This window comes from Empidonax traillii, unplaced genomic scaffold (assembly GCF_003031625.1).
Source record: "Empidonax traillii isolate 1590-97213 ecotype Southwest subspecies unplaced genomic scaffold, ASM303162v1 scaffold1393:size172035, whole genome shotgun sequence".
Taxonomy (NCBI): domain Eukaryota; kingdom Metazoa; phylum Chordata; class Aves; order Passeriformes; family Tyrannidae; genus Empidonax; species Empidonax traillii.
The window spans coordinates 37,993-50,699 of NW_020956586.1; the positions used below are offsets into that span (position 1 = coordinate 37,993).

The window sequence follows — 12,707 nt, forward strand, 5'->3', positions numbered from 1 at the left end:
GCTCCAGAAACATCTGGAAGATGCAATTAGTCATATAACTTTTTTTTTTTTTTTTTTTTTTGTAGTCCTGCAAGGAGCAGGAGGTTGGACTTGATGATCCTTGTGGGTCCCTTCTAAACCTGAGAGACTCTGTGTGCCTGCTCCCATGCCTGGGCTAAAGGGGGAGTCAGGCTCATGGAGCTATGGGGAGAAAAAGGAGGCAGCTGCCTTTTCAGGTGCAGCTTTCAACTAAATGAGCTCAACCTGAGCATAAAAGTGTAGGAGAACCTTGATTTTATAACTTGGGGCAGCCTCAGAGGGAGGTTTCACCAGAAGGCAAAGGAGATCTCTGCCAAGAAAAAGGAACATTTACCCCTTTCTGTTGTGCCCCAGGACAAGGGGAATGGCTTTAAACTGAGGGAGAGTAGATTTAGTCAGGAAGGAATCCTTCCCTGGGAGGGTGGGCAGGCCCTGGCACAGGTTGCCCAGAGAAGCTGTGGCTGCCCCACCCCTGGAAGTGTCCAAGGCCAAGTTGGACGGGGCTTGGAGCACCCTGGGCTGGTGGAAGGTGTCCCTGCCCATGGCAGGGGGTGGAATGAGATGAGTTTTAAGGTCCTTTCCAACCCAAACCCGTCTGGGATTCTGTGATTTCTGGCATTTGATCTCTCTCTCTCTCTCTCTCCCCCATCATAAGCCCTGGCTGAATCTCTTTGCTGTGCCAGTGCCAGGAATAGTTAATTTTCTGTGAAATTAGTGAGCTAAAGGGGCTCACTGGGAGTGCCAGAGCCTGGGTGGAGCCCTGGGAAGCAGGATCCAGGTAAATGGTCTCAGTTACCTGATCCAGCAGCTCAGCTCTTTGCTGCAGCTCCAGACTGAGCACAGAGTTCAGCTCAGGTGACAGTCAATAACTTCTTAAGCTGTTTTAACTTAATTACCTTGATCCATTTGAGCATTCTAAGGCCAAAGCATCATTCCCAAGAGACTTTTTGCTGTATTGAAACCGATCTCTTTTATGGGAAGTGTCACTAAAGACTCGGCTTGATTATTGTATTATTTTTATTGCATTAAAATAAATCAGCAATGGATTAATACTCAGCATTTGTCAAAATGCTGCAGCAGGACTGGATGCTCAGATCAGACACCCTCTAAGAGACCTGGAATGTCTCACTGGGCTGCTCTTCACCAGTGTCATCAGGGGTTCAGAGCATAGGGAGAAGAGTGGTGCCATGAATTTATGTACTGCTGTAATTAGCTGTGCTATTAATCAGCTCTTTAAAAAGGTGCAAGACAGGCACGTGTTAAATGGCCTGAAAGGTCCCACTGCCTTAAGGAAATGCAAAACCAAGGGCAAAGCCTTGAGCTGGGGGGATTTTGGGGTGTTTGGGGACTGTTCCCAAATGAGGTGTGTGCCCAGCCTACTGTTAGCCTGCAGGTTAGACAAGGCAAAAGGAGAAAAGGAGGACAAAAAAAGAAATAAAAAGTAGTTTATGGTGCCCCATTAATGCTCTGGGCTCAGTGTCTCCTCTCAGCCCTCTGAGGGTGAATTAGCCTGGGCTGTGTTCCCCAGAATCAGAGAATCACAGAATGGGTTGGGTTGGAAGGGACCTTAAAACTCATCCATTCCCACCCCCTACCACGGGCAGGGACACCTTCCACCAGCCCAGGTTGCTCCAAGCCCCGTCCAACCTGGCCTTGGACACTCCCAGGGATGGGGAGTCCCCAGCCCATGGATGGATAACCCATGGATTGCTCTGCCAGAATTCCCTGCAGCTGCTGATTCCTCACTGGGAGGGTGACAGTGGGAGGCTCTGCCAGGCCCTGCAGGAGCTGTTCTGTACAGGATGTTTCTGGAGTGCCCAGGAAGCATCACTGGGCTGCTGAGGGATCCCTCTGCCAAATTAACCCCTGGGTGTTCAAGACAGGTGAAAATCTGCATGGAAATAAAACAAGAGCTTCTGGCTCTCCCACCTTCTCTGCTGCTCTCGTGGAGAGGAGCTGGTTTAGGGAGTAGCTCTAACACAAACCACACCACTGTTGTAGCTGCTCTGGTTTCAGCCACAGTTTAGCTGCAGAATGGAAAGGGTGAGGGACAAGATGAACTGTTTTCAGAGTTCAGCAAGCTTGGCCCTGCCAAAGGATGGGCACAGGAACAATTCCTTGTGCACTCGGGCTGGTCTGTGCTCTGCATTCCTGGGGAGCAGCCCAGATTCCTGGGGAGCTGTCCCAGCCCCTGCTCTCCCAGGGTTTGTCCCAGAACCTCTGCCTGCCCTGGGAACACTCACTGTGCTTCAGACCAGGGCAATCCTGAGTTCTGACAGCGCTGCCTCACCAGTGCAGAGCCCAAAAATCACTGTGGGGTGGCCCCTTTGCACGTTCAGACTGTTAATTTTGTGGGGAAGGGGCAGAGAGAGAGATTTGGAAAAGGGATCACCCAAAGAGGTTTGTTACCCAAAACTAGGGGTGCAAAGTGTCAAGTCCCTTGGAGATGCAAAGTTCTTGTGAGACTCTGGGCATGGCTCAGGCTCAGATGTCTCACCAAAGCAGCTGTGCTGCCCTGAGGGCCCTGTTGGGATCCTGTGCTGGCTGTGGGGGCACTGTGGAAGGGCATGGGTGGCTTTGGGCAGAGGGCAGAGGGCAGGAGCAGCCCACGAGGTGTTTGTTAATGTTGGGTCAGAACTCATTTAACCCCCAGTGCAGCGTTCTCTCCGGGCTGGGAGAGGGGCAGTTTTCCAGGAATGTGGAGTCCCAAGTGCATCTACCTGGACAGCAGATGCCAACAGAGCTGCAGGTTGGCAAAGGCAAAGGGAAAGGATTTGGTTATCAGCCAGTCTGCAGTTTTGTTGGGTTCCTTACCGGTGTTTTCCAGAGAATGGTTCAGCTGAGCTTGAGGTGCTGTCAGAGACAGGAGCACCTCAGCTGGACCCTGGGCAAGAGGGGGCTGCAGCAATCCCACTGCTGGGAGAGTGCTGTGGTTTATGTGTCTGCCCTATATGGCAGACTGTGCTAATCCCAGAAATCTGCCCTCAGGATTGCCCAGAAATAGCCCAAACCCTCTTTCTTCCAATCCTCTTACCATTTGGAAAGCCAGATAATTTTTCCCAGTCTGATTTAGTTTCTTTAGTTTCTAAGGCAGCTTCAACCTCGTGGGTTTTCTGTGTGTGTTTGTTACCCTTTTGCCTGGAATAACTGTCCAGGCACGTGCTTGGATTTGAATATCCAGCCAAAGGCAGATCCCAGTGCTGGCAGACTGAAATTTGTGATGGAGAACTGTGTTAAATTTTAAAAGAAAGTCATTAACTCCCAGGCCAACCAGCTGAATGGGCAGTTTGCTGGAGACTTGAACAAAACTGCAGGTTAAGGTCAGTCCCAGGGGTTGGAATGCGAGGAGGGAAGTTAGGAGGAGTTGACTCTTTGCTGTTGGGAGCCAGGGGAGGACGGGGCCGCCATCTCTTCCCAGCTTACAATTTAATTTGTGACTTCCCACGTTGGATCTCTGCTCCCTTGGGACGTTTATACACTGGTTTGGTTTTATTTCCCCCCCCCTCTCCTTTACAGTGGTGCCACAGCCAAAGGCTGGTGGCAGCTGAATCAGAGCCTGGGCACAGGAGGCTGGTGCTTGGAGAGGATCCTGAGCCTGCATGGAGCAGCTGGGAGAGCCAGGGCTCACACGTGAGTGCTCGGGTGGTTTCTCCACTCAGTTCGCAGCCCTGCTCGGTCTCCCGGGGGAGGGGAGGGTGGGGGATGACTCTGCAGGTGCCTGGTTATCCCCAGGGAGTCAGATCCTGGCACCTGGAGGAGGAGGTGAGGGTCTGTGTCTCCCCCATGCCCGTCGAGGGGGGTGGGAGATGCCTGGATCTGGGTGGGGTCTCGGTTATCCCGGCTCTCTCTCCCAGTGCCTTGTGCTGCAGGGTGGAGCGGGTGGAACCTGCTGGGTTGAGTGTTAGGAGTGATTTCTGCAGCCAGCGAGCCTCAAACCCTCTGGGAGATGGTTGTGGGGGGAGACTCCCATGGCCTGGGAGTCCCACAGAGACTCTTTGCTATAATTTATGTATTATTATTTTGAAAGCCCTGTCCCTGAGGACTCTTTCCCTCCCAGTCATGAGTCTGCTCTAGCGAGGGGGACTGCATTGGTTACTGTCCTGCCTGTCTCTTAAAAGCCTTTTACAATAAAGACAGGGAGAGGAGAGGCTTTGTGCGAGCCTGGGGAGCTCCTTGGAGACAGGAGGGTGTGTGAACACCTCTGAGCACTCTGTGTGTGCTGGGGAGAGCTGCGGGTTTTGGCAGGGCTGGAGGGGAACGACACAAACCATGGTCCTGGTGCTGTCGAGGTGCTGTGTGGGACTGGAGAGCAGGACACGGCAAGGCTGGGCAGGTACACGTTTATCTCTCCCATTCTGCTCTGCTCACATTCCAGAGGTTCAGGAGAGCTGGGATTGCAGGGGGGATGGTTTGCTGTTCCCTCAGCAGGGCTGCTCCATGTGCCTGTCCTCTGGGCTGAGCTGTACTGGTCCCTGGAACGGGCAATCCCAGACTGGGGTTTCTTTTTAGGGTCAAGTAAATTTGCTGGGTAAAAGCTTTACTTTTGATGGGGATCACTGGGAATGTCAGCAAATGGATTCAGCTCTTCAAATGAAGGGGAGTTTTTGATCATCCCAAGGGGAGGAACATTTTGAAGTGCCTGAGGAGTGACCCTGTGTCCCTGGGCAGGGCCATCCCACCTCTCTGCCGGCTCCTGCTCATCCAGGTCAGTGCTCTGACACAATTTACCTGTGTCCGTGGAGCTCAGGCATAGACAGTGGCAAGGGACAGATGGATGTTGGGGACAGTGGCAGGGCCCCTCTTCAACCCTACTGTCCATCCAGGAGGTGACAGCAGCACAGAGTGTGACCCCAGGCAGTCCAGGGCCTCTCTTCTGGGGATCTCCATCTGCAGTACAAACACAGCCATGAGGGAGGGGGGTTCAGCTGCTGTGAGAGATCCCCTGACCCTCCCTGTAGGTGGAATATTCCCTCTTGGAATATTCTGTAACATAAATACATGGGACTCAGTCCCTCTCCCAGGTTCTTATCAGTGCTGCCTGTTGAAGACAAGAGATGAAGATGCAGATGGGATGAGGGGGTTCATCCCCACCCCAGCTCTGTGTTCAGGGTTCTCTTGCCTGTCAGCAGGTGTGGCAGAGGATGTGGCAGCTCCAGTTTCAGCTCAGTTTGGAGGAGCTCTGAGGTTGCAGAGCTGTGCTGCAGCTGAAGGCTTTGCTGCTGGGCAGAGCCAGACCTGCCCCCCTGGCTGTGCCTGTGTCCACAGGGAGAGCACAGAGCAGGCCATGGGGAGGTGTTTCTAAAGGCCAGGGTGCAGATATCTCCCTGGAACAGGGAGCTGTGGAATGCTGTGGCATAGGCTGTGTGCTTGGGCAGGTCATCTCCTGGCTGGACAGCCTGGGTGTGGTGCAGGGATGTGCTCCTGGCTGCTGGCAAAGGACCTGTTCCTTCTCTGGGGCTCTGTGTTCCCCTCCTTGTGCTTCTGGGCTTGGTTGGCTGCATTAACCCCCACCTGAGGGGCCTACAAAGCAGCTGTGCCAGATGTGGGAGGCCAAATACTTGTATGGGCAGAGATACTGGAGCAGCCTTTGCCCTCCTGTGTCCACCACATTCCACCAGACCTCAACCTGAGCCTGCTGCTTCAAGTCCCTGTTGGGAGAGGCAGGAGCCAACAGCACTGGCATTCCCATGGATTACTGGTCCTGAAGGATTCCAGAGCCTGCAGGGCAGCACTGGGAGCTGGGGGGGGGGGACACCAGGCAGACAGAAGAGTTGAGATGGCGGCTCCAGCTTGCAGGGTTTGGACCAGTGTCACCAGGCTGCATCTTCTGCTCCCCTCCCACAGCTCTGGCACCGTCAGCCTGGCTGGGGAACAGGGATTCAGCTTCCCCTGGACTCCAATCCAGCAGTGGGGTGAGAAAAGGCAGATGAGCCGCAGCTGCTGGGAAAGCTGAGGCTGGGGGAGCTGCTGGTGCTGTGGCTCTGCTGTCTCACAGATGTTTCTGCTTGTTGACACGTCCTGCACTGCTGGTGCATCCTCTGCATTTTGATTGGGGCAGCAAAGGCCACTGCAGTGCTGAGCAAAAAAGCAGCAATTAAAGAATAAATCACATCTTTGTTAGGGGCCCCCTCCCTGCCCCAGCTCTGCATCCCTGTGGCTGGAGGGAGTGCTGGGGGGCTCCTGGGCATTGCTGCCAGAGGGCTGGGCAGCAGGAGGGCAGCTCAGCTGTGCCCACAGCCCTCACCCTGGCGCCTGGTGACTCTTCCCTTGGGAACAGCATCCCTGGGGGTGGATCTGGGTGCTCCCTGGAGCACAGGGGTGCCTCTCACAGCCTGAGCGGAGTCAGCTCTGGGATTTTCTGCCCCCCTGCACATTGTCCAGCTCACAGCCCAGCTGGTGCCTGGCTGCTGTGACATGGGAAGGAGGGGGGCAGGAGCTTTGTATGGGGGCTGGCAGCAGAAAACCCTGCCCGGCCTTCCCTGGCTCCAAACATCTCCAGAGGCACCAAACAGTGAGTGGTTTTGGCTGCCTGCTTGGCTGGGTGCCTTCCCAAGGCCTCTGCAGCGTGTCAAGGTTAGGGCTGAGCACTGCCAGGGCAGGCAGCCCAAACAGGGCTGTGCTCTTTGTCTGGTGCCCGTTGGAGGCTGCTGGGTCGTTATTTGTCTCCCCTGGTGCCCAGAGGGGCTGGGATTTAGGGATTTATGGCAGTGCTACAATAGGTGTCTGTGGCAGTGATGGATTGGGCTGTCCCATGGACATTCCTCCCTCCCTCCCTCCCTTGCTCCCTCTGTCCCTCCTGCTGCTTTTCCTGCAGTTCCAGGCAGTTTTGCCAGTGTAAATCCAGCTGAACATGCAGTGCCCCTGCCAGAGTCAGCCAGACTTTGGGGGAGAGGGCAGCTTTTCTGGGGAGCAAACAGCCTTTCCAAGTTGCTGCCTCTGTGCCAGGCCCCTCTGGCTGGGGGCTGGGAAGGTGGAGCTGGGGATGTTTTGGGGGTACCTGGGGGCACTGGGCAGGGTGTGGGAGGTGCTGTCCATCTGTCCATCCTGGCACACACTGCCATGGCACAGAACAAACCTGGGCAGATGTTTCTGACCCTGCAGAGTTACTGGGCAGTGCTGGTTCTTCTGCTCTGTGCTGTTTGCTGGGAGATCTCTCCATCAAGGCTCCCAGTTCTGGATCTGTGCCCTTTTGTCTCTGTCAGCATCAGATCCTGTGGCAGGTTTCTGGGTGGTGGTTTGCTGGCTGTGGGTGAGGAGGGACAGGCTGGGGCTGGTGTGCCTTCACGGGGAGCTGGACACGAGGAAACCATCCAGTTCCTCCCTGTGTGGAGCCTCCCTGCTGCTCTGAGCCTCAGGGTGTGGGCTGGGAGCTGGGTCTCAGCCCAGAGTCTTGCAAGACTGTGCCCAGCTTTGGGGCCACCAACAGAAGGATGTGGAGCTGCTCTGGAGTCCAGAGGAGGCCACAAAGGTGCTCCCAGGGCTGGAGCCCCTCTGCTCTGGAGCCAGGCTGGGACAGCTGGGGGGGTTCCCCTGGAGATGGGAAGGATCCAGGGAGATCCTTGCAGGGCCTAAAGGGGCTCCAGGAGAGCTGGAGAGGGACTGGGGACAAGGGATGGAGGGACAGGACACAGGGAATGGCTTCCTACTGCCAGAGGGCAGGGTTAGATGGGATATTGGGAAGGAATTCCTCCCTGTGAGGGTGGGCAGGCCCTGGCACAGGTTGGGCAGAGAAGCTGTGGCTGCCCCTGGATCCCTGGAAGTGTCCAAGGCCAGGTTGGACGGGACTTGGAGCAACCTGGGCTGGTGGAAGTGGGGATGGAACTAAGATGATCTTTAGGTCTCTTCCACCCCAGCCCCTTCTGCCATTCTAAGACTCTCCTGAACACCAGGGGTGGCAGGGCAGTGTCTCAAGTGTCCTGAGAGCTGCTTACAGATTACTGAAGCCCTGATGGGGCTGTGCATCTGTTTCCAATCTCATAAACCAGTGCTGAGTGGAGCCTCGGGGCTGCTCTTGGCATGTGGGATGTGAGGGGCCGTGGCCAAGGCTGCAGCTGGGATGTGTGCCAGGGGTGACTCCCTCTGAACATGGATCTGTGTTCTGCTGTGCTGCTGGACTGAGGGATCAGCATCACCCCTCTCCTCTCTGCTCCCAGGCAGGGCTGGGCAGTGGGGTGATGGCCTGGGACAGACGTGTCACTGCCAGCACGTGCCATGTGTGTGCAGAGCTGGCCAGGGGAGGGTGGGTGCAGGAGCCCTGGCAGGGTGCTGTGCTCTGGGGGAGGATGGGGCAGGGGGCAGGCATTCCATCGTGGCAGGTAAACCCCAGGGTCCTGCAGAGCCTGTGATGTCCCCTGTGTCCCAGCTCCCTGGCCTGCCGTGTCCTGCTCTCAGCTCCTCTTTTCTCTGGCAGGGACAGGGCAGAGGCCCCCATTGCAGGAGCTGGAGGATCTGCCAGCCATGAGGAAGGGGCCATGTGGGGCTGGACAACCCTCCCTGCGGGTTTCGAGGGCACCATCAGGGGGCAGGAGGAGGATCAGCCATGCGAGAGTGAAAGGGAAAGGTAAGTGCTGGGTGTGAGAGGGACTGTGGGCCAGGCAGGGCTCAGCCCTGGCCAGGAGAGTGTGGAGTGTGAGGGGGGTGTGTCCACCATCTGGGCTCTGTGGGAAATCTCATCTTTTTTCATCCCAGAAAATTCTGGGACAGCCCAGCCTTTGGGGAAATTTTTTTTTTCCCCCCAAGAAACCATCTCCATCGTTCCACAACACTCTCCAGGGCTGATGCTCAGCTCTGGGTGCCTCCTGTGAGCTGTGGTGCAGCCCCCTGAGCTGGTGGGTGCATTGCCAGCTCCTGGGTGATGGAAGGAGCTGCTCTGGGGTCTTGCAGAGTGACCTGAGGGGGCTGCATGACTCTTCCCTTGTTTGGGTCATACACTCAGGCACTCGGGGGGATGGGCCTGTGCAGGGCCAGGAGTTGGACTGGATGATCCTTGTGGGTCCTTCCAACTCGGCGTATTCTGTGATATGAGAGCCAAGCAGGTCACCCACGCCCCGCCAGCCCTCCCTTTCCCGGCTCACCCCTGGTTCTCCTGCACCCTTCCTCTGCCTGCAGTAATTCCCCCAATTCCCCCAAACGCTCCTGTCCCGCGTTGCTCCGGCGGGATCGTTCTCGAGCAGCTGAGAGTGCCGGCAAACCCGGTGGCACGAACAGTCCCGTGGATCGCTCACAGCCTGGCGGGAGGGAAGGTTTTGCAGGTTTTGCCCTTTTCCCCGGGGGCATCCGCAGGGTCTCGGGTCCGGCCGCGTCCCGTGGCGCGGGGCCCGGCCCCGCGTGTTCCCGCAGGTGCGCTCCCGGTTCAAATCGGCGGGGCCAATGGGAGCTGGGCCGTTCCAACGGCTGGACGCGTGTCCCATGGAAACCCGGCCCTGCCCCGCTGCAATCACCGCCCGGCGGCCCCGGCCCGGCCAGGGAGGGCTCCAATCGCCGGCTGCTCAGCCAGCCATGGAGCCCGGCACTGTCCGCAGGGTCTCGCTCTGCTCCCGCCGGGATGAGCCCCGGGGAAGCTCCTTCTTCCTCAGCACGTTCGGTGAGTGCGGAGCCCCCGGATTTGGGAGCAGGGGGCAGGCGGTGCCCGGGGGGACGGGGCTGTGACCGCGGCTGGTGCAGCCCAGGGAGCAGGGACAGGGCACGGCCAAAGCCCGCAGCTGTGGCTGCAGCCCCGGCCCCCTTTCCCAGTGGGAAGGGGCTGGGGAGCCGCTCCCCGAAGGTGTTTTCGGCGCCGAGCAGCAGCCTGATCGCTTCTGCCTCACTGAGCTGGAATAACACGCGGCTCCACCGAGCTGGCAGACCGGGGAGCGCCCTCGGCCACCGTGCGGCCACCGGGCATCCTGTAGGTGCCCAATGCCCAGGTCGTTCTGCCCCTGGATGGGCAGAGCCCCGCTTCCCTTCTTTGCTCCCTGGGGGTCTTTCCGTGGCCGTCTCAGGGTTGCAGGATGCGCTTGAAGAAGCCCCGTGGGCAGAGGTGGCTGAGCTCTGCTGGCCTGGTGATGGTTTGGGTCTGAGCCCGTCAGGTGAATTTGGCAGAAGGGGGTTTGGCCGTTTGTGGGGTGGGATGGCTGGGCCTCACTCAGAGTGGCCCTTTCTGGGTGCTGCTTTTTAAGCAAGAGTTTTATTTCGAAGCTTCTTCTTGTTCTGGTGAGCAGAGCAGGCAGCAGCAGTGAGCCCCTTCCCAGGGCTGCTGCCCCTTCCCAGGGATGCTCTCCCTTCCTAGGGCTGCTGCTCCTTCCCAGGGCTGCTGCTCCTTCCCTGTTTTGTCTTCAAGTGTCTAACTGCTGAGGACTGTCTGGAAGCTGAAATCCTCATAGGACTTATGCCAAATAATGTGGGTTCTCTGGTACCTCTTGGCTCTGTAACCAAGTCCAGGCCAAGCATCATCTCAGCAGCCACAGTTCCCCTCGTGGGCTGAGCAGCACTGGTGACAGGAGCAGTGTGTGCTCTGAGCAGCAGAGCCATGGCAGGACAGGGCCAGCTCTGCTTTCTCCATGTGGTGACCAGGAGAGGGTCTTCCAGAGGGCTGGTGCCAGAGCCTGAGGTTGTGGGTGGTGATCTCAGGGTGCTCTGCCTTGTGCCCCTGCCCAGGCAGGACCTGGCACTGCTGTCCTCTGGTGGGAATTCCCAACAATGGGCCTTGGCTGTTCCATCCAGGGCCAACCCTGCATTTTTCCTGCAATAAAGCAGAAAAGCATTTCAGGAGCAGCAACCCAAATTTTCCCTTTGTCAGAGACCATCAGTAAGGAACAGGTTTTCCTGCCTGCTGGGTCTGCTCCCAAAGAACATTCATGTGTCTCCTCCCTCAGCCTGGCAAACTTCTCTCCTGGGTGGGAACCTGTTTGATTACCATCTTGTGCTTGTTCATACCCACTTTTTTCCCTCTTTTCCTTGTGCCAGCTTTGTTCCTCAGCTAGAATTGCCTCTCCTGGCCCTGTGGGGTGCAGATGGACGGGGCCTGGGTGCTCTCTGTGCTGCAGACCAGCTGAGCCCTGCTCTCTGTGATGGGATGTTCACAAAGGAGCTGCCTGTGGGTTCTCCCTCTGCTCTTCTCTGCACTATTTTAATTCCTATTGACCTTCATTGAACATGGGGGACCTGGACAAGCTGTGTCAGGGCCTCTCTGCTGAAACTGTTTCCCTTAGTTCACGTTAGGGATGTATCAAAAGAGGAAAACCCTTGGAAAAGGTTTCTCTGACCCTCTTGGATCGAGGTGGGAATGCAGCCCAAGAACTTGCTGTGGCAGGGGTCGTGTTCCTGCCCACCCAGCTCTGGAGGGATGTTACTGCTCTGCACTGCTGAGAAAATACAACAGGTCCGTCCAAGCACAGACCTTGGCACTGCAAATCCCTTCCACCAGCTCAGGCTGGGTCGGCTCCTCCAACAGCAGCTTCCCTCTGATCCCAGCCCTGTGCAAGCACTGGAATTGCTGCAAAGCCAGCGAGTGTTTCCCTGGCCAGGGCAGGCTGGAGCCCTTTGGTGTCTGACAGGCTGGCTGGGGCCTGCTGGGGTGTGTGATTTGTCCCTCCCTGTGCTTTGGAGACACTGGGGAGCAAAGGCATTAAGAGGGCAGTGTCCTCAGTTCCTCACACATAGGAGAGACCTTTCCCACCGACACTCCCAAACACTTCCAATAGGGCCAGTTTTGCCTGAAGAAGGCAGAACTGCCCCTTTTCTCCCTCCCTCCTCTCTTTGGTGCTGGTGCAGCCCGTGCCACAGCCCTGGGCACTGTCAGTGACAGTGACAGCAGTGACACACACACCCTGCCAGGGCCAGGGTCTGGTGTGACCTCACCCCTCGCTGTGCAAAGCTTGGCCCCACACGCTCCCCCAGGAGCTGAGCAGCCCCAGCCATCCCCAGGCCAGGGTGGAAGACCTTCCTCCCCCCCTGAATTACCCAGCACAAAAGCTTCCCTTCCCCTCCCAGGGCCCATTCATTCCTGGTGAGCCCTCGTCACACTTGGCTGCACGGGGGCACTTTGCTCTCGTGTTGCAAAGGCTGTTCCGTGCCCACAGTGGGGCTGGGAGAGGGTTCCCACAGCCCCAGAGATCTGGAGACAGCAGAGGGGTTCCAGCCTCGTGCCCAAAGGCTGGGGTGGCAGCAGAAAACTGGGGCACACAGTTTACATTCTCACTGCTGTAAACCAGCAGTGGAGCTGTCCTGGCTCACCCCACCTGGCTCTTGTCTCCCCTTTCTCCCCCTGCACATGTATAATTGCACACAGACACACATTTCCACGTGTTCCTGCACACACAGACACACGTGAGCTGCTGAGAGGTTTGACATCTTTTTTTTTTTTTGGGGGGGGGAAAAATGAGTCTTCTGGATTGTTTCAGGTTAAACAATCCCATTAGATATTCCCCCCCGCCCAGTGAGCCTGAGCCCTTTGGGTACATCTTTGGCAAGATGAGATGTTGGGTTTTAACTTGAAAGGTGTTTAGATGTCTGTAAATTATGTTTAGACACTTGTTTTGGTTGTTGTGTTTTGTAAACTGGAACAGAAATAAAAACGGGATATTTTGCTTTGGACTAAATGGAGCTTTGGACTATTCTGGGGTATTTTGCTCTAAATGACATGTTGTGCTATTGATGCTTTCAGTCTCTGGATTCTCCAGGGACATGTTTGGGCTGATGCAGAGTTGCCA

The 12,707-nt window shown here is 56.7% G+C and overlaps 1 protein-coding gene across 3 annotated transcripts in view; it reads left to right on the forward strand.

Moving 5' to 3' along the window:
* Positions 1-3,208: 3,208 nt before the first annotated feature.
* The window catches only part of RGS3 (regulator of G protein signaling 3), an 85,394-nt gene continuing 75,895 nt past the window's right edge, over positions 3,209-12,707 (forward strand). Inside the window, exons 1-3 of one of the 3 annotated variants that reach the window (XM_027907032.1) lie at positions 3,209-3,338; positions 3,535-3,648; positions 8,429-8,578. In XM_027907032.1, the coding sequence (XP_027762833.1) occupies positions 3,618-3,648; positions 8,429-8,578 (181 nt within the window). In that variant the 5' untranslated portion in view covers positions 3,209-3,338; positions 3,535-3,617. Of the gene's footprint in view, positions 3,339-3,367; positions 3,649-8,428; positions 8,579-9,516; positions 9,602-12,707 lie in introns of those variants that run through there. The other 2 variants (XM_027907031.1, XM_027907034.1) reach the window with 2 other exon arrangements.